The sequence below is a fragment of the Amia ocellicauda genome, chromosome 6 (genome assembly GCF_036373705.1).
Source record: "Amia ocellicauda isolate fAmiCal2 chromosome 6, fAmiCal2.hap1, whole genome shotgun sequence".
Taxonomy (NCBI): Eukaryota; Metazoa; Chordata; class Actinopteri; order Amiiformes; family Amiidae; genus Amia; species Amia ocellicauda.
Window position 1 is genome coordinate 20,279,418 of NC_089855.1, and position 25,947 is coordinate 20,305,364.

Genomic DNA, 25,947 nt, shown 5'->3' on the forward strand with positions numbered 1-25,947 from the left:
GCAACCCCCGCGGGTAGGTGTTTTAAATTCAAGTTCGCCGGACATAGGCGGAAGCGTGTCTCATCTGTCAAGCTGGCGTGCGGACGGGCTGGGAAGTTTCACGTTTTAAAGAAAAGCTAAAACAACACAGATCGGTTTCATCTTTGCAGAAATGGAGGGCCAACGCTGGTTGCCTTTGGAAGCCAACCCCGATGTACGTATCTACTTTTATTCGCTTTCATAAAATCACATGTTCATTCATTTCATCTGTATATGAATTCATGAGCACTTGCACATTGAACAATGGCAAAACGGTTTTTCTTTTTCTTGTCTTTTTTTTCGCCAGGTTATGAACCAAGTGAGTCTTTAATGTGTGAAAGTCAACGCAGAAGCCGTCAGTAAGAGTGAAATAAAAAATGTGATCCGCCTGATCAACGCAACACAGACACTGCGCTTGATTCAGTTTGGTCATAATTGCATCTTTGTTTTCAGTTCTCCCGAATACGCATAAATCACACTATTTCTTTCTGGAAGGATCTGTTTATAGAGGAATTGACATACAATTTCCAAGTGTAACAAATACACTATTGCGCCTAGGCATGGCTAAATGTCAATCCAGGAATCAATTGTCCCGGCCTTGTACTTGTACTTGTACTGTATTAGAGCATTTTAATATAACAGCGTATATTTGTCTATACACTTGTAAGTGCATTATGCTTTGAACTGAACTGTATTATTGCACTTTTGTGTTGCTCTTATGCCCTGAGTAAGGGCGTCTGCTAAGACAATAATAATAATTTTAAATAATTGAAATTGTATGCCGAACTAGTATTAATAATTTAGTATACAGTTCCAGTGAACTTCCATGATAATTTATAGAATAAACCAGCATCCTTTTGAACCTATTTGATCAAATCTTGAATATATTAACCATTCATGCATTTATTAGTATTATGAATAATAATATTTACTATACTATACTTTGTATGCATTTTAGCTTATTTTATATAGCCTACCTATTAGATCTGATTTATTGGAATATGTGATTATGCATACGTTTTAGAACAGTGAACATATATAATTTAATTCTATAGAGTGTCTATCTTGAATAAAGCAGTCAGGTGGGATACTTCATAAAGAAGATTAGTCACTTGAATAGAAAATTATAACATTTATATTAACCTGGTGCATGCCTCTGTATATTATGTCTGTACACATGTTTTGCTATTTTTCTGCCTTAGTTTCTCCGACAGTTAGGGTTGCTGCCCACCTGGCAGTTTGGTGATGTGTATGGCATGGATCCCGAGCTCCTCAGTATGGTCCCACGACCTGTCTGTGCAGTCCTGCTTCTCTTCCCAGTTACAGAAAAGGTACAGCTGTTCACTTAATTGACTTAATTACTTAATTTCAGTAGAAAATAGACAGCCTACATTATTATTTTAAAATTGAAGGGAAAAGCATCAAGCTTGAGCCCTTCTTTTGAGAATGTAAAGAGTGAATAAACCCTGCTATTAAATAGTATTCAAATAAATGTTGTCTAAAAATAAAATGTATCTTTATTTGGTACTTCTGACGCAGCTGTTGAGTATAAATAGTATGCTGTAAGACTGTGTTGAATCACCTCTATTTTCTTAATTTTTTTTCCAGTACGAGTCCTATAGACTGCAAGAGGAGGCGAAAATCAAATCACAGGGACAAGAAGTCAGTTCAGAGGTTTATTTCATGAAACAAACAATAGGCAATGCATGCGGGACAATAGGCCTTATTCATGCAGTGGCGAACAACCGAGACAGACTGGAATTTGGTAAGCACTTCAGTCCTTTTATACTGTTCTCTACCATCAGTGTAGTTCTTTCACAGTGCAATAGGTGGCACCCTAAATTTGCCTTAATATGAGCGTGCAAGCAAAGACAGTGCTTGTATTTATTTTATTTTATTTTTTTCAAAGTAGCATTGTAATATTTTCTTGTCAATCAGTATTATTTCAGATACATTTGTTTGAATGCCACTCTTCTTTGTTCCTACAGAAATTATATTTAATTCCAATCAATAAATAAACTAAACAAATACTAACTGTAGCCTATATGCTTATGTGCTTTTAACTTATTTTATTGCAAAATATGATTTCCCAAAATTAAAGGCCCAAACTAAACTTTGACCTACCCGCTCATAATAAACTACACTTATACCCACGTCACTGTTTACTACATATAAATAAATAGAGACCAAGTTTGTAATGTTGTGGTAAGTCAAAGTTTAAATTTGGGCCAAGCCTAAATTGCTAAGGAGTAATAGAGTACATATTTATGGTTAATTCTCTTTATTTTCATGTACAGCTTTTCTTTGTTTACATATGTCCTGTTTTATTTTCCAGACCCAGATTCTGCATTGAAAAAGTTTCTGATTGAGTCCAGTTCCTTGAGCCCAGAACAAAAGGCAATTTTCCTGGAGAAGGATGAGGTAGGACATATTAGAAATGTTTCATAATAGAACATGTATCAAACTGAATTCAAGTTTATATTTCTAAAATGTTCTGTATATGTGAAAATGACCACCTGTTGATTGTGGCCAGGATTGGCAAGAATGATCTGAGTGCTGACTTTGCAGGGGTATCTTCAGTTCAGTGCACCATATTGGATAAAACCGTAAAAACAGAAGCTTTGTCCATCATTTGGCAGGCAATAATTATGCACAGTTTTTGTTTTGGAATCACAGTGCACACACATCTGCCTTGCTAACATGTTTGGGTCTAAGGATACATGTGTATGTGTTGTCTTTTGCATTCCTGGGTCAGCATAAGGTTACAGAGAGTGCTAGGATGAATTTCAGCTAATGGCAGTATTTTGAGCATAAAAGAAAAAATGCATTCCTCTGTGCTTCCATTACAAAGCATGTTAAGACCTTCATAATGAATTTGCAGAAACATTATTTTATAAAAGATGCAATGAAAACAATATCTGAATGGCACAGTGTTTGAATACATGGTTCAAAATGCTTATGTAGTTTCGGGTTAAAGAAGTTTAAAGAAAGCTAAGAACTTTCTAGAATACAGTTCAATGTGTTTACAGTTTTTCCTTTGAAGATCGCAAGATAGTCAGCTGTATTTCACCTTCAGCATCTCCTTTTATTAGATATTCTGTATTAATTTGCTTATTTTAAATGTGGGAACTAGTTTGATGTCCTATAAAACTTATTTTACGGTTGTATTACTTCAGAGCATCCGTGTAACACATGAATCAAGTGCACAGGAAGGACAAACAGAGGTGGGTGCTTTTTAGTATTACTGTATTTCCATTCATTAAATCATGGCCTTCAGTTGCTGCATATTTGAATCAATGTGACTTACATGATTTGTGATACAGGCAGCCCCAACAATAAATGGCATCGGACAATCTGCTTAGGACTTAATGAGACTTGCTTACAGTAGTGTTTTGACATCATAAAACCCAATTGTACATCTACTTGCAAATCATGGAGTGTTGTCATGAAATCTTTTAGATTGTTGCTGGTTTGCTGGTTCTGAATATTAGATAAGCTCGGTTAACAAATGCATATTAAAACTTTAACAACTTTTAATTTAGACTAATGTTCATGCTTGTATTAAGCTAGCAGATTATTGTTATGATCAGGCTTATGGAACCCAATTTAGATTTTGACAACTAAGATTTCAGATCTGGACAGGGAACCAGCCAATTGCAGATAAATACAATATACATTAGTCAATTAAAATGATTAGTGTGTATTTCCTTTGTTTCACTTCTTTATTGCTCTGCATCTCATTGTACGTGTTCTATGTAGTTGATAATGAAAAGTCAAACACTGTAGGTCTACATAAGACTCAAATTAGTGTTACTTGTGAAGTACAATACAGCTTTGTACATTAGGGACTTCCAAAGGAAAATCCTATTTGTAGACCCTAAAATAAAATTATAATTCTGAGCGTCACTGAAGTAATCTCATAAGTATATACTATTAGATATTCTTGACCCCGTTGCAAAATTACAGTTTGAGTCCTGTAATTATTGTGATCCTTGATGGTATATAAATAGAAACATGGGTTTTGAAACCTCTCTAGCTTACTCCTGCTTTAATGTGATGCTAATTGTGGGTGGGTTTACCAAACCAGAAGTCTCATCAAGCAGAACTATCATTTAGCATTTATTTTTAATACATGCTGTACTATGATTTACTGTTATTGTTTACAGCCTATTCATGCTGTTTAAAATGTGTATTTAATTTATTCTTGTACAGTCAGTCAATCACTTCTCAGGGTTCACCCTGACCTTTGTGATGGAATGCCCCAGCTGGAAAGAAAAATTAAGAAAATTCCAGGAGTCCTAAGCATTTCCCCCAAATTTCAAACATAGTGATGGGCAGTTGTGTTGTTGCGTTTTCTATGTGCTGCAATACTGCAATAGAAATCTATCTTGATTTAACTATATAAATGCCATTATGTGAGAACATGGAAGTTCTAGGATTTACACAGAATATTCAAAATTATTATGATTATGATTTTCTTTAATTAGGCACCAAGTATAGATGAAAAAGTGGACCTGCATTTCATTGCATTTGTGAATGTTGGGGGACAGTTATATGAACTGGGTAAGCATAGCATTTTTCCTGTGTCTTTATATATATATATATATATATATATATATATATATATATATATATATATATATATATATATATATATATATATATATATATATATATATATAGTTTGTGTGGTTTGTAATCGTATTCCCATTCATATAAGACTAAGTTTAGGATAGAACCTAAGACTGTATATAATCAACAAATAAACTAAATTATCTAGAAACCAAATGAGAGGCAGTGAATTGTTTTTTTTACACAAGCCACTGCTTTAATACATATCTTGAGATGGGACGAGAATCATTTACTTAATTTTATTTTATGTATGTTTTACAGTTTAAGTTGTCTCTGTAAGCATATGGTGTAAGATGAGGTCCTATACAATCATTTATTGGAGTTAATTGCCTGTAAACTGTGTAAACATTACTCTTCTGACACAATGCAGACTACAATAATAGAGGAATTGAATACTGACTTTGTTATAATATTCTATGTTGTCACAAATAATCTTTTTATATTAATTTACTAACAGATGGCCGCAAGCCTTTCCCAATTGTTCATGGAAAAACTGCAGAAGATACTTTTCTAGAGGTAATTAATTATAATATTCTTTAATTTAATTATTCCTCGCACTTTAACAAATTGTAATTTTAACATTATAATTTTAATTTCAATGTGGATTACTTCATTATGTATATTGTTTGGAATACTTGTAGTAAACATACAATGAATTATGACTTAAATCATTAAGTCCCCCTTTTAAATCAATTGTCTTAACCTTATCAACAACTGAAGTACAACAAAATAAAGTTCAAAGAGTTATGTGAAACTGACTGACACAGATTGACCTTTTGAAGATTTGACACATTACATAATTAAAGGTTATTATACCTCAGCATTCCTGTTCTAGGAGTGGCAAATGGTCACATTTGAAGGTGTGTTATTTTCATTCTCAAGTCTGATTACCATAATCATCTGTACTTAGGATGAGTCTCCAAGGAAACCAGTTTCTTGTCTTGGTTTCTTGAAGCAGTGATTCCACATTTGCTCAGACCTGTACTGTGAAAAGATTCCTCTGAAGTATAATTTAATAAGAGTCTAATTGAACAAGCTAGGTTCCGTTACTGAACATTGTTTCTACAGGCATGTTGCATGTAAAGAAATGATTAGCCTGTGAATATTAAACTGAATATCCTTAGTGTCACACATTGTGAAATGGACAAATCCACAGTGTTTTGTTCTCAGCTTGGCAGGAGTGACCTCTGATGGACCGGCAACTGCTGAGCCAAACCAGATAATTAGGCTTTTTTTTTTTTAATTTCAACAGCAACTGTCATGTCACTGTGGAGCAGGTTATTCGGGTCAGATTACTTGCACAGTGTTTGGTAACTTTCAGACATAAACTCATTCGCAAGCTCTAGTTATTTTGCTTTTATTTGTTATAAATGAGAACATACAAATGTTTTTTGTTTTTGCAATATAAAGTACAAAAGTGGAGATCTCATCAGGGCAGCCTAATGTTCAATTTCCTTCCTAAAGCTAAATAATAATATGTTTTATTTTTAAAATAATAATAATAGTGTTGGTCTTTTTTTTCCAGGATGCTACAGAGGTGTGTAAGAAGTTCATGGCACGCGATCCTGAGGAGCTGAGGTTTACCGTGGTGGCTCTTTCCAAAGTATAAGGCACGCTACCACCAATTATGCTTTTGATAAACTCTTAAGAAATACTGCCAACCATTCATAAGTGCTGCAAGTTTTAAGACATTAACATTTCTACATTGTGTAGTGGAGACTGAAATTAAAAACTATTAAAGCTTGTGACTCAACCATGATGTTTGTAGCCACCTTACCAAAAACAAAATGGGAATGATAACACCTATGGTTCTGCCTGAATTGGCCATATCTAATTTAGTGAGACATCTGAGACATAATTAAAGAATGATATAGATATATTGTACTGTATTAACAAATATTGAACATATCCTGTGGTTTTATTTGGCTAACGGCTGCTCAGTATTACTGTGGTAAGTTTAATCTGTATTTGAACTGCTCCAGCACTGACAACAAAAAGGATGTTTCACTTCTAGCAATTAAAAGCAGTGCTTAAACAAGTACCAAACAATTTGAGAGGTTATTGCTGACAGAAATAAAATAAGATTCAGTTATGTGTGTTTTGTGATTTATATATTTGTTTGTATCATGTTTTACAAAAGACTGGATTTCTATAAGCTAAGTAATAGGGTCTGACTTCAATCACGTTTAATCAGAAATGCTTTTATTAAAAAATATACATTTTGAATCTCCCTCGGGGGTTTGGAAAGCATGCAAGTTTTTTTTTTCAATATGCTGGTACTAGTTTATTTTGATTTGTGTTCTTGACTGTGTTTCCAGTTAAGATGAAGGTGACTTGGGTTTAAGTTTACTCCTGAGGTACCTATATTAAACTGAACAGTGCTCATTGTAATTCATTGTGTCCTGTGAAATTCTACATTTTTTCTTTGCTGATACATACTTACATTTAAAAAAAAAGTACATTCACATTCAGCACCGAGTAACCCTAAGAACAGTTCAGTGGAAGAAATCACACAAGGAAACCTATCCAAAGTAAAAAGGATATCATCAAGAAAAGACTAACATTTATTGTTTCTTTTATGCCCCCAAACCTAAAATAAATATTTTATAAAAAAAAAAAAAAAGGCTAACATTACTCCAGTTTTGGAAAAATAATATGAACTGTTGGATATTGGAGTGTGAAAGGAGTGAAAACGAATAATGCCTAATGCTTTTGTAATGTTACATGTTAAAGACTTAAATATGTCTAGGTATGAGCTTAACACATTTATGTCTGAATCACAATCTGTTTTTTATACATACCTGAAAATCCTTTAACACATTTCTCTTGTGGGTGTGGCATTCTTATTCTTCGGTGCTCCCTCTATCTCTTGCTGTTGCTCTCTGAACCAGGTGGGGGTGGTTTATGGGTTGTTTTTTTAAAACTCAAACTTCTTTTTATCAAGATTACTGTACATACCAGGCAAAATATGTTGGGATGGGTTAAGTCATGTTTCTCTGTTTTTTGTTGTTGTGGCAACTGGCAACCGTATTTAATTTTTTTCCACACTAAGATGTTTTGGAATGACCAACAACTGATTTGAGGCCAAGCAGACCTGTGTTCATTTTTGTGCTGCTGATAACTCAAACTATAAAAGCTTTTTTCACTTTTTTTTATCATGATCGTTGGCTACAATCAGCACAATTCTGTACACTGCTGTTAACAATCAGGAACGTATGAATCCACTCCATACTTCGCTATATAAGGAAGGTATCATTGTGTTGATACAGTATGCAGTCCGACCTGCTGAAAAATAGGAATGACAACATTGTTTTGAACTCAGTAATTGATCTAATAACAACACATACTTCTGCCTCACCTACCTCCCTCAAACAAACCTCGTTTATTGTGCGCAGATGTGGTGCCATACTCTCCTAGGCAATACAGGAGATTTGAACTGCCGTGCCCACACACAGGAGTGTGCAATGTGATTTTGTCAAATAAGTCTAATTCCTAATTTGGTTCCCATTTTTTTTCGTGTGCATGCCATGCAAATGAATAAATCAAACCCAAGCAGCACTGGAACCTCAAGGCCAAACAAAAGTGCAGTAATGTGGGGGTACATGGAGAGGGATATTCAGCATTTTTGGATATAGGACGATTGGCAGATGCTTTGTCCTGCCTCGGATTTAAATCTGCTTCCACAGGTAGCACACCTGGCATGAAAGATGCGCATGTAGGACTGATGTCGGCTGCAGCGGGGCGTTTAAAGAGCGGCGCTGCGGGGCGGCGGAGTCAGCGCTAGAGGGCGGGACTTCCTCTCGCAGGTTGTGCAAGTTGGCCGGAGTTGCCGGGTCTGTGCCGCCGGAGCTCAGTCGGTCCGAGAGCAGCAGCCCTGCGGTTGTAGTCGAGGTCGCTTGTGAGACCCATGCGAGAGCAGCAGGACAGGTAAACCCGCCCGGGAGGCAGTGCTGTCCGGCGGCAGGGAGCGGGGCAGGGGGGCCGCCGACGACCATTCAGTCTGTACAGGTGGGAGGGAGACGCGGAGGAAGCGTCTCAAAGTGCATGTTATTAGCGGATAACGGGCAGCACCTGTAGCGACTCGGTGCGAGTGAAATGTGTAAGCGCAGTTCCTCCACTGCAGAGGGAAGAAGCAGTTTCTAGAAGATAAGTGGGTTAATAATGGGCTTCGTGCGGAAAGTTGCATGCAAACCTTTCCTGATTAAGCGAAGCGTAAGCGTGAACTGATTTCCAATGCTTTTGACTGGTCACTTAGTTGGATTTTGAAATCGCATACTTTGGGGATCACACCCAGGCGTCCCGCTCCACTTGTCTGACTAGTTTCAGGTATTTATTTGGCGATTATAACAAGTTTGCCTGTGCACGCAATTGTGTGTGTGTTGTATTTAGCAATGCTATGTCGTGCTTCCGGACAGTAAATGTTTGTTTTGTTTTGTGCGTTTCAGTGCAGAGGTAACGCAGACGCATCTGTGTTGCGCGATGGAGTGGAGAGAGAGCCCCAGCGTCGGCTGCGATCTGGCGTTTTCGGAGGCGCAGCGCTGGGTGGAGGTGAGATTTGCCTTCATTTTGCACTTCGCTTGATCGCAGATGTACCTGCGCGGCTCTTGTTGCGCAGATCTGCGGAATCCCGCCGATCCCATTGGTGGAGCAGCGCAGACTCGCGCAGATCTGCGGACGCGACTTCACTTTTTGTCGCTTCTTCCGTTTTTTTTTTTTTTTCCTCGCAGCAAGATTTCCTATTCTCTTCTTTGGACAGATTGTGTATGGGTTCTTACTCCTGTTTGCCTTGTAAAGCAAATGCATGCTTTACATTTAAATGCATCGTATGTTCATGACAAGGTTTTTGTGGGGTAGCCTAGTTATGAAGACGCTTTGTATATGTGAAACTACACTTTCATTGTGTCTGTGCTGTATGGCATGGTCCTATCTTAATTGCTCTTTATATAATTGAAAGGGAAGGGTCCCCTGTCTGCACTGCTTTACCTTGGGCTGCTTTTGGGATTGAGCGCACATATTTCTCAAATGTGTCATGAGCTCCCCTGCCTACTGGAAACGAGTAATGCAAACGCATACAATTCAAACTAATTTTAGTGCATTGCATCATTTTTTGTATTAACCTCATATAAGCCATTACTTTTGCAGATGTCTAGGGAAAAAAACTTTTGTAATTTAAAACAAACGTCTGTTATCATTGTAGCAGAAACTCGGGCAATCAGAGATGTAAACAAGACATGAATGGAGAGCAGTAGTACTACTGTTCTTATCCCCACAGGGTAACAGGTTTTCAGGGCACCGTGCCTTTATTTATATATCTGCAGTTAAAACGTACAGTAGAAAAAGTAAATATTTCCACAACTAAACCACAAGATAAAAATACAAGCAAACATTACAAATATTCAACCCTTTTCACATCATTCCTGAACTAGGAAGGAAGCTCATCAATGTTTAAACCACTCGCATGGTCAGAGGTTTAAGTAAAGGAAGAGGATGTAATGAATAAAGTCTACTTTTTGTTCCTGCTGAATCTAAACTGTGCTACAGATGCACACCATTCGAAAATCTGACCAGACAAATTATAATGTATAGTTCAGTCTAGGCTTCTCTCCAAGTTGCCTTTATGGATTGGTATGGTATGGTGTGAATCCCTATCTTCCTCCCTTTAAAACATGTTATAAAGTAAATGCATGTATATTATATTATCGCCGTACAAGTGGAAACCGTGGAGTTCTAATATTCTTCAGAATCTAAACCTATTGGATCAATACACTCACCTAAAGGATTATTAGGAACACCATACTAATACTGTGTTTGACCCCCTTTCGCCTTCAGAACTGCCTTAATTCTACATGGCATTGATTCAACAAGGTGCTGAAAGCATTCTTTAGAAATGTTGGCCCATATTGATAGGATAGCATCTTGCAGTTGATGGAGATTTGTGGGATGCACATCCAGGGCACGAAGCTCCCGTTCCACCACATCCCAAAGATGCTCTATTGGGTTGAGATCTGGTGACTGTGGGGGCCCGTTTAGTACAGTGAACTCATTGTCATGTTCAAGAAACCAATTTGAAATGATTCGACCTTTGTGACATGGTGCATTATCCTGCTGGAAGTAGCCATCAGAGGATGGGTACATGGTGGTCATAAAGGGATGGACATGGTCAGAAACAATGCTCAGGTAGGCCGTGGCATTTAAACGATGCCCAATTGGCACTAAGGGGCCTAAAATGTGCCAAGAAAACATCCCCCACACCATTACACCACCACCACCAGCCTGCACAGTGGTAACAAGGCATGATGGATCCATGTTCTCATTCTGTTTACGCCAAATTCTGACTCTACCATCTGAATGTCTCAACAGAAATCGAGACTCATCAGACCAGGCAACATTTTTCCAGTCTTCAACTGTCCAATTTTGGTGAGCTTGTGCAAATTGTAGCCTCTTTTTCCTATTTGTAGTGGAGATGAGTGGTACCCGGTATGGTCTTCTGCTGTTGTAGCCCATCCGCCTCAAGGTTGTACGTGTTGGTGGCTTCACAAATGCTTTGCTGCATACCTCGGTTGTAACGAGTGGTTATTTCAGTCAAAGTTGCTCTTCTATCAGCTTGAATCAGTCGGCCCATTGTCCTCTGACCTCTAGCATCAACAAGGCATTTTCGCCCACAGGACTGCCGCATACTGGATGTTTTTCCCTTTTCACACCATTCTTTGTAAACCCTAGAAATGGTTGTGCGTGAAAATCCCAGTAACTGAGCAGATTGAAATACTCGGACCGGCCCGTCTGGCACCAACAACCATGCCACGCTCAAAATTGCTTAAATCACCTTTCTTTCCCATTCAGACATTCAGTTTGGAGTTCAGGAGATTGTCTTGACCAGGACCACACCCCTAAATGCATTGAAGCAACTGCCATGTGATTGGTTGGTTAGATAATTGCATTAATGAGAAATTGAACAGGTGTTCCTAATAATCCTTTAGGTGAGTGTATATTGGTCTTAATTTTTGTGACTTCTGTGAATCCCTGCTAGGTATGTATACTACATTAGCTGTTGGTAAACCCTGACTTTTGACGCTCCTGCCTCGACCTGCTGTGCATTTCTTTGAGCAGCAGGCACTACTTATAGAATTATTGGTGCTGAAAAGAAGAACTCAGTCACGTTAGACGGTAGTCAAATCTTCAACGGCGCCTGTGTTTTTCTTCAGACCTTCTGAAGTCTCTGAAAACGCCCATTTTATTTTTAGTAGGCACTAATTGCAAACTTCTTAACAGTTCAGTTATGATGTTGACTGGATGTGGCTGTTTACACTGCTTTGTGATGAAAAACATCCTACTTTTTAAATGCCTGTTGACAAAGTAAATTAAAATTTCCCGTTTTTTGTTTCCTTCATTAATGATAGTGTAAAATGCATTGGATGGAGAAGCATAATTATTGTATTGGAAAACCTTTAGTATTAGTTTGCTAGTATGCTTTGGGATTGTATGGGGATTTTTTTTTTTAAGGATTAATTTGATGCTTTCCTGAGAAACTTTTAAATATGATTACTAATGTATCTGCTATGTGTTTGTGTAGGCCTAGTTGTTTTCTCCATTGAAAAATGGAGGAAGGATCTATGTTCACTGACCCTGATATCTAGCACACTCACTTCTGTGGAAGATTCAGTTGTCTTTCCCAAAAAATAAAAAGGGTGACTATCCTGTAGGACTAATTTCAGAAGTGAAGAAGTCTATGTAGATTATTTGAGTATTTTGATTAGTCCTAATGTAGTATTTAGCAGTACATATGATGAATAGTGTTCCCAAAATACATTTTTATAATCTTAAACAGATTGTCGACTGTTTTAGGAACTGCGTGTGACTTTGTATGACAGCACTGAACTTCTCACCCTCCCCAGCACACCTTACTTCCTATTTTGATAGATAAGTCATAAAGAAAATCACATTTTGGGTTTTAAAATGGTCATTGAAATGGCAAATATGATTCATATGATGTCTTTGTGAAACTGTGCATAGTTAGAACAATATGAGTGACTACAATAATGTCAGTTATATATTGCATGGTTTCTCGCAGCTATATTTAGGCCAAGTAGTCTGGCCAAACAAACTTGTGAACGTCGGAAAAAAATGCAGTGCAACGGCAACTCTTTATCATGAGGATGACGAATGCACTTGTCACTGATAACACTACAGACTCATAGGCACGCATTAAACCACAGGGTTCAATTTTGTGCAATCCAAGGTTGCTCTATCCAACTTTGGGAACACTGTCAATTGCTTACTGGTCAGTCAGCTATGAAATGGATAGGATTCTATTCTGGCATACAGTATAGCATTATATATGTGTGTGTGTATGTATGTATGTATGTATGTATATATATATATAACTATGAATTCTCCCCCTCCTACTGTTTTTTGTTTTGCTTAGACAATTTAGTATTCATTCAAATATGGGAATGGATTGAATTTTTTTTTTTTTTTTTTTTAGGGAAACATTTAATAAAAACTTCCTGATGTTTGTGGTTTTCAAATATTCCAAATATCCACTAAACATTCAACCCATTAATTTGGTGAATAGCATGTTTATATTTAGTCTGGGAACAGATAACAAAAAGCACATTATTTTGAGTGGGAATATCAATCTATTGATTCTTAATATGCACAATGACTTCCTGCTTCCTTGACTTTTGAGTGCTGTCCCTGGTTTATTTTAATCTTCTCTTTTGGTTGCTTAAATTTAAGTCTAATTCCATCTCTTAATTTAGTTTTAGATCATTGATTTAAATATTTTTCCTTTAAAAACAAATCTCTACCTAAATCATCAAGGAAAATGCAGTTGATTTGAACGCCATCTAATGTGCACACATACTAAAACATTTAACCACATTTATAGTTATTTAAATGTTTGCTTTTAGGAAATATGATTTAAAAACAAAATTTAAAGGTGTAGTTTTCATTAATTGAGTGACTTCACACTTCACAGTTTACAAAATAGTGACATGCATATTTGTTTACGGTGTAGAACTAGAAAAAAAAATCGATTTGTTGTAGATTTATTAGGGGAAGAAGTCCTTTTCAAGTCCGTTTTATAGGGGTCACTAATCCTGGTGATAATCCCTGCTCTTGACTGGATTAAACTTTTGTACTCTGAGACTGAACCCCTTATAGTTTAGCCTCTGCCATTCCCTTTTCTAGCACTTTTGATTAATGTGTTAATTAGGCAAAGTGGTTAATGTGTAGGTAAATGTAGCATTAGTTTAGAAGACCACTGTCCCACCATGATCAGAAGAGCCATTTTAAGACCATTTTTGGACTGTACAATAAGCACCCCCCCCAATATACGCATATCCAAGAGCTGAGAGCACAAGATCTGACGCATGGAAACTTTATGGCAATCCTGTTATTCCTGCTGTGGCTTGGTTTTATAGAAGATATTCATTGTGGCCTATACTGTTACTCCTCGCTGCGTGCAGTTCTTTGGCTTTAGGTTTAAAAGATTCGAAAGTGGCACTTTCTTTTCTTTTCTTATTTATTCTTTAAAAACAGTTCTAACACTGTTTAATCTCTGGTTTCCTGTACTTCAGTTTGTGGCTCTAACAGGCCCCTTTGTTCTGTTTTGCTGGTATTTTCTTGTTTTCCAAGTTTGAAAAATAAGACTACCCTCCTTCTATTTTTTCCTAGGCATTTGTCATATTTAATTACCCGGAAAATAGATGTTTTTTTGCCATTTGCGAATAAAGAAACTTGAGTAAATAAGGATCATTCTGATATCCATATAGCTCAAAATTCAATATTGGATTTTTGTGCTACTCAGGGTACAAACTACTTTTAACGGCAAGAGTCATGCATGATGTAGCCTATAAATATTAAATTGTTTGCAAGTTTCTGGAAAGGTAGTGGGGCTTGAAAAACGGTCCCAGCAGTCAGCTATGAGGTCTGCTCAAATATTTGAGCAAGATCCAGCTAAAGCAAAATGATTTTGAACTAAATTGGACTCTTGGAACAGTTTAAACCAAAGCTTTTCCCCTAGCAGAGTAGAAACCAACCTAAATGTATGTTGCATAGGATTGTCTTTCTTGCTTAATTAAGCATTAACATTTTGTCAATTTCAGTTTGTACATGTTCACGAATACTAGAAAATTAACTTAACACTAGCTAAGTAAAACCAGACTGTAAATCATACAACTCATGAATGTGCAAAATATATCTCCATCTCATAATTTCAAAATAAACAATTTTGTTGACACCTGTTGGTACAGTAGTGATTAAGATGACTGCAAGTAGCATTACTGTATTTCTCTTACCTGCTCAACAAAGTAACTCACAACCACACAAAATTACTTTAGAAGATATCTGCCCTGTGATCTCTCCTATTCACCTCTCGGCCCATGGTCAATTAATTGCAAAGCTATAGCCTACATCTTGCCATGTCCGTATTCCAGCTTCAGCTTGTTTTTGTTTTATAACCTACTGGTTTTGCCTTGAGTGTAGGAATTTCAAGAATGAAATGCATTGTTAAAACTGATATTTGTATAATCCTTCATGTGGCAGTATAAGCAAAATTAACTAATGATGATCTCTGTGCTGGGCCTGTTGGGGAGCATTTGTTAAGCATTGGTTAAGCATTTGTAAAGGGATGGAATTGTTTTGCAAGACATTTCAAAGAGGCCAAATTACCTTCTGTTTAAAAGGTAAGGGAAGGGGGTATAATACATCTCTGTTTATGGATGTATACATAATGGTTACAACACTAACTAGAAAAATAGGTGATAGACGGAGTGCATTCAGCATTTTCCAGCTTGAATGTTCCCGGTTCCACAGTTTAAGAACATTGAATTAATCTTTCCTACAATATGCTTTATTTTGGTGATCCTTTATCTTTTAGATTATATTTGTCTATGGGGGGTATAGAAACATATGTGTACTCTTTATGCAGCAAATCAATCTTATACATGTAAATATCCTCTGAAACTACATTTACATTGAGTCCTAGCTATTTAACTGTTATCCTCTAGTCTAACTAATAAATAAAGGGGCACATTTTTAAAGGTTTTGTTTAGCCCCTTGAATGCTCGTCCCAGCAGGGTATTGCGGTTTCAGTGATTGCTGTAACTAAGCAAATATTGTTCTTACTTCATGAGGGGTGAATGCAAATGCTTTCCCTGTGACATCAGGCCTCCTGCAGTTTGCACACTGGGTCATTGTAGTGGCCACTGAAACTTGGCAGGGACATTACGTAACGGGTTTGTTGGTTTGCTCGATGCAGGGGGAGGCTCAATTTGATTGGACTAGCTAGAAGGTTTTCCTTTGCCTTAGACCCAATGATTAACGGATTGTCAGGCTTGACGGCACCCTTAATGATTATGACAGATAGGAGGTTGTTAAAAATGAAGGAAATTGACTGGAATGCATCGCATGCAAGCATTCCTATTCTGAATTCCGTCACTGTGTGCCTAATGATTACGGCTGCAACCCAGAGATGGTCAAATATGCTGTAATTGCCTTAGCAGCAACTTTGTTGGGAAGCACTTTAATCCATGGTTGAAATTGCAAAACTGACATCATGCCTCTGAAGTTCATTATTGAATTATGTTGTCACAGCACTTTAAATCACATCTTATACCTAATTTACAGAATTCTAGAAAAGTAAATAGAATTACAGCATACTGTCTTAATGTGATGAGTGTATTTACATTTTTAAGGTTTCCTAACTAATATGTTGAAATATGGTGGTCTGCCAAAGTGTCCATATTAATATTTAAAATAAAATGTTAATCTAATGCATGGATGAACATTAATTCACGCATTAAATGCCAAGAAAGACTTCCATGTTTTTTGTTCCTTCAGAGAAGCGATTTAAAAAATAATCCATTAACTATGAATACCATCACAAAGGTAGGTGTACACAGTTTATTACCTAGGTCTGCTATTGGCTTAATAGGATACCTACCATTGTAATGCAATGATTTTCACCACCTGGGTGCCATCAGCTGTGAACAGGTGTGCCAACCACAGAATTTGAGAACTTGTGCATCTATTTTATGTTTATCATGCACAAGAATAAACCTTTATTTCTAACAGGAACTTATTAAACAAAAAACAAAAAAACTCTGCATCAAGTGAAGCTCCAGCAGCTCTCAAAGTAAGTGTTTATTATATGAGGTATGCGAGAGGAGATGGTTTGCAGTACAAGTAGGCGTGCCTTTGGCCTGAAAAGGCTAGGAAACACTATCTAATTTGTTTTAAAAGCTACCAACAGCCAGAGCTTCAACCCTAGGCAAGCGTGTGTGTGTGTGTGTACATAATGTATGTATGCATCTGTTATCCCTGAAGAACCCTAACAGATATTTACTATGAACTGGAACTGTGACCCGAGCCCACACCAAAACTGAATCCTAATTTGAGCACTAAACTTAATTATAGTGTGAAATGTAGCTAAATTACTACTACAAATACTCAACCTAAATGTAACCATAAGACCATACTTACCTTTATCTGTATCCTTAATTAAAACCTAACATTCCCAAACTTTTTTTTTATTCCACCTTGTCTTCAGTTAATACAGGCATAATTACATTTCAGAATCCTTAACACTAGAACCGGCCTAGCTACACTTTGAACATGGTTTGCCATTTAATATCTTTGTTTATATTTCATGCATGTTTGTTTTTAAGGGTTACTAAATATTTGAATTAAACATGCATTTGGTGTGTCGGCTGCAGAATCGTAAAAATTAATGTGACATATTAAAATCAAAGTACAGCTGACAATCTACTCTGGGCTTTGTAATAAAATCAAACTTACTGTGAAATAATATAATCCTTTCGAGTGCTAATAAACTGACATGTCATTCTACACAATTATTGTGGTTATTCATTTAAAGTTGTCAATCGCAATACAGTACATTTACAAGGTACATACAGCTACCCAATTTCAAGTCTGATCCAACGAAGCTCATCAAGTTGGTCACCCTTGATGAGTCGCAAACATCTTGTCGGGTGTATGCTAATACGTTTGTGTTCAGTGTTCATAAATACAAATTATTATTAATCGGATTTTTTCACTTTTATATCCAAGCCATTTAATAATGTAGCTGCATATTGTGTGGTGTGATGATTGTATGTTAATTGAAACATGGAGATTGTCTTTCATGGGTTGTTTAAAAGTTGTCATTTTATCCAGTTGATGGAGGATATTACTATAGTGTACCATTGTTTATAACATGTTGAACCAATGGTCAATTGATGAGGAGAAGGAGGAGGTTTGATATTGATATAAGTAGGGAAGCACCAAAATGAAAACTCTTGGCTGAAACCGAATATAATGAAACGCTTGGCCGAAGGGAAATGCATCTGTATAGAAAAAACATGCCTTCACACAGTTTCTACTTGCAAGTGTTATAAGGTCTAACATTGCATTCTATTGAATTATAACACTTGCTAGTAGAGACTGTGCTGGAGCATCTTTTTCAAATCAGTCAATCGCATTCAATAACATGGCAGCTAATGGGGATCTGTATCAACACACTAACGCATGAGAAGGAGTGTTATATGGTGACGCATTATTGCTCTTCATACTCCTCTTTCTCTTCAGTGCTACTCCCTTCTCTGGGTTTGTGCACATTATTAAAAGGATTTAATTGGATTGGCTAGATATTCATTGAGTCGCGGTCTGTGGTTGGGTAAAAAATGTATAATCTCTAGGAATGATGACAGACCGTAACGTCCTTTCCATTGGTCAGTACCGCATGCCAGCAAAGACGCAATGTGAACAAACCACACGCTTCCCTGCTGCGCAGCTAAACGAACATGCACATCTCCATCGCAAATAATTTCCCCATAAATTGTTTCGGTAACATTTATTCATTCTTTTCACTTATTCGTCCAAACACTGAAAAGTGCTTTTTGCTATTTTTGGCCGAATAATTTCGGTTGCCGAACATTTGGTGCATCCCTAAATATAAGCTTAACAGGTTCTATGTAAAACCAGATAGTTTTATATTTAAACTTTCCTTTCAATTTAAATATTTTTAAGTGCACATTTAATTCCATAAATGCTGTCAGGTAGGCTATTTAGATGACCAGTATTTTCTCGGGAGTTAATGCAGAGAAATGTTCTTGAGCAGATTCAATTGCCTGTGTTCAAGTAATAACTGTTAACAAGGTTGTTCACCCACTTCCCTTCCCCCTAACCATGCAATTTTTAAATGCTTAATCTAGAATATTTAGAATACCTTTATGAACAATTGTTGCCTTTCTCTGGGCATTAGAGAATGCTAGTTAATGCAGTGGTCAAAGGTTATTTCAACATGTGTAGCCTGATTTGCAGAGAAATCTGAAGCACGGGGGGGGGAATTCTTATTTTTGGTGCTTTAATTAGCTTGTTCATTTGCTGCCTAAGGATTGAAAAGAAATCATTTAAAATGACAGTTTGGCCTCTTGAACCGCGTAATGACTTTAATGATCGGTAAGAAATTTATTTGAAGTGTGTGTGTGTGTGTGTGGTCGTTTGAAACTAAGATGCTATGCCTTTGCTATGGTCTTTACCGAGATATTCTAAAGGATGAAAGATGTGCTGATGACATTTTTTCAGGGGAATATCAAAAATGGGAATATGACTTTCATTTTTTTTTTTACTGATTTGATAACTATTGAGGAAGTTGACGATGGCACCTTAAGTGCTCATGTAAAGCACCTGTACTGCTACTTTAATGTACATGAAATTTGATGTTGGTTTGCTTATCTGTAATGGCTCTAGATCTACAGAGTAAAGTCTTTGATGTAAATGGAACATTTTTCAGCATACTGTATGTAACACAAATTTAAGAACCAATGGCAGAAGGGTTTATAATTGTAACAGGTGCAGGATTTGTAGCATTGTATCAGTGCTTACATTCATTAAGTGATTTTTTTTTAATGCTTTCTTGAATAAGATATTGCAGTTTAATGTATCATTCTGAATTAATTGTATTCTCTTGGATTTCAGTAGCTCTATGTTCAACATATGTTCAATGCATTTATTGTTCTACCTGCAAAAGGGAAACTTAAATATCTCTGTAGAACGGAGCACATTCTGGATGACTTTGTTAAAAGTAGGATATGCTAAAGAAACCCTTCCCAAGCCACAACCACATTTCATGAGGAACCACTTAAATAGGTTTTCCATTCTTCGTGAGGACGGTCCATGCAATTCTGGTTTGTCATAGTCTGGTTCTCCTTTTTAAAAAATGTAGCTAATTCCCGTCTGTGCATATGGATTAAAGCACTGGAAGCTGTTGAGCAGTAATTAGTGAAGGACTGGAACCAAACAAAAGATACAGGAATGCTTCCCATTGTCCTGGCATGAATGAACAATGCCTGGTGTGGTATTGGGCTAATTACGCAACTAGTTCAGATGCAGACTTGGTGGAGCAAAACTCGTTTGAATTAATAGTAATATTTCAAATTGAGCATTTCATTTTGCCGTTTGAACTATACATAAAATGATTATTTTGCCTTGTGCTGTTTTTTGAATTACATTCAGTGATGTATAACCAATTGTTTATGGTTATTTTGATGAAGGCTGGGAATGTTTTGTGAATTCAAGGTTATCTGCAAAGTCTAAATTATTTGCTTTTGTGAAGGTAACGGGTTCTCATGGCCTTAGGGTTAACTTTTGTTTTGGATTCACTGAATTTTTGTCACCTCTGTGTAGCAAATCTCCTTAGGGAATTTAAATTGAACCAGCTGTAAGAGGATCCTCCGTGATGAAGAGTAAGTTATACCTTGTTTTCACCTGTGAAAGGTAGTCATTTTCAGACTTTCAGAGTAGCTGCTTTTTGTTAGTATTACCAGCAAATAGTTTCATTCTTCTATTGTAACATTGGCCTACATTATCTTCTGTGTGATGAAAATCGAATGCTTTTCAAATACTCAACCTTGATACTTCTAACTGCTTTCAATGGGAGTAGTCCTGCCTATTAAACAATACTTTTGGCTTTCTCACAGTTAGTAAATCTCACAACAATATTTGAAATGGTATTGATCTACATTGAACACTACAAATCTACAATTAAAGAGTGCATAAATGTAAGTGTCCCCTAAATTATAGTGAAATGTTTGTATACTATAACCCTGTTATCTCATCGCTTGGTGAGATGCCTATACTTTGTTAGTTCCTGTGCTGCCTGTATTCTAAGGCTTAGAAAATTATTGAGATCAAGGTTTTTGGATTTCAGTCCATGACATGCGATTCCCCCTTCTTAATTTGGAATCATTGGTAAGATTTCAAACCATCACATGCTCTTGTCTACTCTGTTATTCAAAGGTCGTCCTTGAGTTTTTACACAGTTCAACAGGTCTGAAATGTATCAATGTCAGGGGAGTCTCCCAACTCAAATAGAAGCACTCCCCCCATTTTCAACTAGATTTACAACATATTGCTAGACTATATTTTGTAATTTTTAATATTTAATGTATTCTCACACAATAAACTATTTGGAGGATAGCAAGAAAACATTTACATTTCAGAAAATATGGAAAGTGACATGGATTGTGTGGGTTCATAGTGTCTTGTGGTTAATGGGCTAATAGCGATTCTAGCCTTGGACCTGTTCTACTGTTGTAAATGTGATCTGATTATGGGTTGAGTAAAAGCATTAAGAAGTGTATTTCGGTCTTAGCGGTTTTAGTTGTTTTTTCTAATCCTGTTAATGCTGGGTTTATAAGTAATTCTTTTCGGGATTAACATGAGGAGCTTTCTATTGTGAGATAAGAGGTTAACCATGTAGGCTTTATGAATATCTGTTGTGGAGAGATGAGAACTGTAAGCCACCAGGAGCACAGAATGGGTTATTAGAAGTGACTCCTAAGGAAACGTAGTGCTAGTTCTGCTTGTCCAGAAATGGAAGTGGTCTTGCTTATATTCAAGGTATTAAATAGTGTGTTGTGAACCTTGATTTGGAAGAATATTAATCGCTGTTCTACTATTGGATAATAAGTTACTTTTATATTGGCCTGTTTCATGGCATTTATTTGTGACCACTAAATCTCCTCTTGGCTGATTTTATAGTGGCAACTATTCTCCCTGAAAAGTTGTGTGCTGGAAATTAAGCACATTAAATAGGATTACAGCAAATCTGACATGACATGTTCAGAGGACTGAACTATTGAGTGGTGTGTATGGTGGTTTGAAGCCAGTTGAAAAATATCTGATAATAATGCTGCATTCTTGTACAATAAACAAAATACTCAATTTGTAAAATTTTCCAAAATCCTTCTGCAAAATAAATTCTTATGCAAAGGGATTTTCTATGTCTTCCGTTTAGATTGCCATCCACAATTAACAATTTTGTGAAGGTGAAAACCCGAAAGTGGAGAGTTAGAACGTGCAATGGAATATGAACCCAGTAAGACAACATAACATATTTGAATTGCTTATACTACTACTTAAGCTGGTTTAAATTGTTTAAATTCCCCACTCTGACTCCTGTAGTTATTAAGGAAAATTGGAGGAGACGGCTGAATACTTGTCTTCACCGAAAACTTTAAATAGCTACAGTATTTTTTTTGGTGAGAGAATGTATTTTCATAGAATGCTGAAGAACTTTCCAGCCGTGCTTCTGGGTATAAAGTTCAAAGAAATATGACTTGTTCTCCGACAAAACAGTAGGGGTCAGGGTTTCATATGTAGACGGAACCCAACTGTCTAGTTTAACTGTGGGGTGGGGGTGGGGGGGGAAATAAAAAAGAATAACCTGTCTACATAATAGTAAACGTGTATCTGCTCTAGAATTCAAAGGGATGTGTAACAAAGTTAATCCTTTCTCCCTTACTGGGAAATCCCAGAGTCTCTGTTATGAGCCTCTAATAACAGTTTTTGCCATTCTCAAACAACCCTCCATTACTGCGCCTCTTTGATCGGTTCATGGAAACCACTTGAAAGGTTATCTTCAGAGTAATTTTTTATATTATTGATGGATGGCAAATAACCCGTTAGTTATTAATAAGGCAAGTGAGCGTATTTGTACTCAATTGTAAAAAAAAAAAAAAAAAGCTATACAATGACTTTATAAACATTCATCCTTTCATTTGTATTATATTTTGTATTCAAGATTTAATTAAAAAAATATATATAGAATCATGCTTAAAATGGAACATAGACTGACATTATTTTAATATAAAATGCTAATGTCTGAGTTTTTAATTTATAATTGCAATAATAAAACTGCAGCATTGTTTATTTTCCTTTCTTTGCATAGAATAGGTATATATTACATGTATTGCACATTGGTATGTTATGGATACCTAAGTGAGTTTATCCTCTTTAAATAATGGGTTAACTTCAGTGTCAATTGTATTCCAGAAGGTTTGGATATTTGACAAAATGATTTTGGATCCAAACCACAGAACTCTTTAAAGCATAGCTTGCATGGGATGTCCTACTTTTCATAGGCATGTGATAACAAATCTTAGCAACTGCAGTACAAAAATGTTAAGTTTAGCCAGTATATTAATATAATTTAAAATAAACTAAAAAGCAGTTGAATTGTAAACCGTTTAAGGTTATTCTGATGGGAAGGCTTGTTGCTCAATGTGTTTTGTGCTATGCCATTTATGCAGTATCCTTTCTGAATAGAATATTTTTTTTGAAGGGGTGCGACTTGCCATAAGAGTAGCGTGACGCATGATTTGCATCCTACCAAGAGCACAGCACATACAAAATTAGGGGAACATGCCCAGACCAATCAACCCATCACGACTGGTTAGTTTCCTTACTGCTAGCTGAACCAGTTTGTGCCTTGATTTCTCACAGGGTGGAGAGCAAGCTCTGGCAGTTAATTATGAAACGAAGGAATGCTATTCTATAGATGAGAACTACTTGGAGATACTACAGTATGGGAAAATGTGCAAATAATGCATTTTTAAAAATATTATGGTTAACCCACAACAAGACTTATGCTTTAATTAAGTTTGCTTTTCTTTGACCTATAAGTGAAATGGCAATATTGTAGATTTAGATGTTGCACCTGAATTAAAATGTAATCATGATCTTGATGAACCCATATTTTGCAGGAACATGGTTAGACTTGCAATAGGTTTCATCATGTTTATCGCATTCTGTGAAATACTTTCAAGGTTCAGTCGAAAAAGCTCCTGTGCTGTACAATAGCCTTTTAAACCACAATCTAAATTATTTGGGAAATAGAGTACATGTATTTGTTTACTCATGCATGGTCAGAGCTTTCTCTTGGCAGTTGACATATTTTTGTAAAACTAAAAACTAAAGATCATAGTTCTTTTATTTCCGTACAACTAACATCCTTTGTATAAATGAGTATATATGCTTTCACAAACTGTTGTCTGAAGTCTTTATTGTATAGCCTACAGTTTCAAGGCTGTTCAGAATGATACGAGGTGCTTTGGTATTGCTTTTTTCTAATGAACTTAATGGGCACACTGTACATGGGTTTATGGAGATTTGATTTCTGTATACAATACACTGTTTGGTATTTTTTTTTATCGTCTAGCTAGAGGTTGTATCATTTGAAAGTAATCTGAAGCCATTCCTTGGGCAGCTCTTGTCCATTGTGGTCTAGCAGCCTGAGTCCACCAGTGTTTGCTGAAGAACTGAGAGCAAACTGACACAAACCAAAACTTCACAAGATCCCAGCGAAACTGGCAGCAGAGGGCTGGAGTTTAATTTTCCTTCTCAGAATTCATACGCTCCATTTAGTCTAGTCAAAAACCAAAATAGCTTGCAGAATTTATTGCAGGTAAATATTCCTGACTAATAATTCTTTCTCTTCTCATACAGGAAGTAACCAAGAAAAAGTTTGGGAACAATGACTTTCGATCAGCCCTTGAAAACGGGGTTTTGCTGTGCGAGTAAGTAAACTTTTATTCCATAAATCTTTAAGTTATACTTAAATTATAACTTTTTTTTAAGCTATTGCTAATATTTCAATTTAAGGTAACGTAGTCTTTTAAATTCTTATTGGTGCAGGACACCCTAATTTGTGTTTGGAAAAAATATCAGATTTCTATTTGAAACTATAAATCAATTTTTGGCAGCCATTTTAAAAATGTGTATTTAACCTAAATTGTGAAATTCATTCCTGGTAATCTAGACCTGTACAGTGCAGTCACTGAGATTGTTGAATCTTTGTGTTTTTGAAAATCCACGTTTTGAACTGCCTCATAGAAACCAATGACAAATCTCTACACTGTGATATTCTGAACTGTACGGTAAGACTCTAGGTAAGGCTTTAGGGTCACATGAATTGAGCCTGTTGCGGTGCGACTCACTTCACTTCAGTGCCTCCAGCCGTTTCAGCCATCAGACTGATTCTCCTCGTAGTGCCTATCCCTTCTATAATAACTATTGCAAAGGACAAGTACCAAAGATCCCACTTTGGATCTAAGAAAATAAGGAAAAACTTCAGTACACAGCACAAGTCAGGTTTCCTACAATTTGCAAAGGTTTTGTCAAATGATGGTCAATTAATTTAAAAAACTTTAAATTAAGTGTATTATGCTGCATTAAAGTGGTTTTTAAGACCGTCTGTACATATTACGGTGACCCACTGTATCCGGATACGTAAGTCACGAGTGTAGAAATCCTTGTGCTTTTCAAACGGCCCTGCTTTAAAACGGTGGCTGGGGATTTCTGCTGTAATTCAGCATCTGTGTTGCGGTTATCAAAATAAGCTTCCATTCTGTTTTTCTTTCATGAATGTCGCATTATATATAGCAAATTAAAGATTGAAATGTTTATTATGATGTAAATAAACCTTATGGATTATCTTAAATCTTAGGGATAAAACAGGTTTCTTCATGAGTCTGTTGTAATGGTTCCAATCAACCAGAATATCTGTACACTGTGGAACTGGTAACTCGTCACACAATTCTAACTACATGTTCCACCTTTGCAAGCACACATCATGTGATCTAATGAAAGGTCCTCGGAATGACACTAATGGGCTCTTATTTCTATGCTGGTGGTCCTGAGGATGACACGCACTTTATTTTTAAGAGTATCTTTTGAAGGCACCTTTCACCTCCTGTAGGGTCCCTTGTGCATGACAACTGTTTACTGATATAGCTAAGAAAAGAAATCTGGGCCAAGAAATTCTGCACTGAGCAGCAGTAGGGTGATGTGTTGGCCATGTGGGAGCCCCTTTGATTCTGTAAGGTCATCAGCTCACAGAGATGATAGCCAAATTTATTAGCTGTGGCTGATCCCTCTGCGTGGGTTGGGTCTTTGGATCCACATGCAGGTGCCAATTCTATGACACGGCAGTCTAATTAATGTGGTCAGATGTTG

General features: G+C 36.5%; 2 protein-coding genes across 11 annotated transcripts in view; both read left to right on the forward strand.

Annotated features, from left to right (window-relative positions):
• Positions 1 to 31: 31 nt before the first annotated feature.
• Positions 32 to 6,742, forward strand: uchl3 (ubiquitin carboxyl-terminal esterase L3 (ubiquitin thiolesterase)). Of its 2 annotated transcripts, XM_066706569.1 has the most exons (9): positions 32 to 193; positions 326 to 337; positions 1,221 to 1,349; positions 1,627 to 1,783; positions 2,354 to 2,439; positions 3,195 to 3,242; positions 4,506 to 4,581; positions 5,108 to 5,166; positions 6,176 to 6,742. In XM_066706569.1, exons 1-9 carry the CDS (start codon positions 152 to 154, stop codon positions 6,257 to 6,259), a joined length of 693 nt encoding a protein of 230 aa, XP_066562666.1. In that variant the 5' UTR covers positions 32 to 151; the 3' UTR covers positions 6,260 to 6,742. The 2 variants fall into 2 exon arrangements, with proteins under 2 accessions (XP_066562666.1, XP_066562667.1); XM_066706570.1 differs by lacking the exon at positions 326 to 337.
• A 1,694-nt stretch (positions 6,743 to 8,436) lies between these two features.
• The window catches only part of lmo7a (LIM domain 7a), a 61,425-nt gene continuing 43,914 nt past the window's right edge, over positions 8,437 to 25,947 (forward strand). For 5 of the 9 annotated variants that reach the window (XM_066706573.1, XM_066706576.1, XM_066706578.1 and 2 more), the window contains exons 1-3: positions 8,437 to 8,577; positions 9,096 to 9,198; positions 24,439 to 24,509. In XM_066706573.1, the coding sequence (XP_066562670.1) occupies positions 8,558 to 8,577; positions 9,096 to 9,198; positions 24,439 to 24,509 (194 nt within the window). In that variant the 5' untranslated portion in view covers positions 8,437 to 8,557. Of the gene's footprint in view, positions 8,578 to 8,856; positions 8,977 to 9,095; positions 9,199 to 24,438; positions 24,510 to 25,947 lie in introns of those variants that run through there. The other 4 variants (XM_066706580.1, XM_066706583.1, XM_066706575.1 and 1 more) reach the window with 2 other exon arrangements.

Excerpts from the sequence above, each read along its gene's own strand:
- uchl3 (XM_066706569.1), top strand. The coding sequence starts at position 152 with ATGGAGGGCCAACGCTGGTTGCCTTTGGAAGCCAACCCCGAT. Across the intron at positions 1,350-1,626 it reads TCTTCCCAGTTACAGAAAAG|TACGAGTCCTATAGACTGCA; the intron begins GTACAGCTGTTC and ends TTTTTTTTCCAG. Across the intron at positions 5,167-6,175 it reads CAGAAGATACTTTTCTAGAG|GATGCTACAGAGGTGTGTAA; the intron begins GTAATTAATTAT and ends TTTTTTTTCCAG.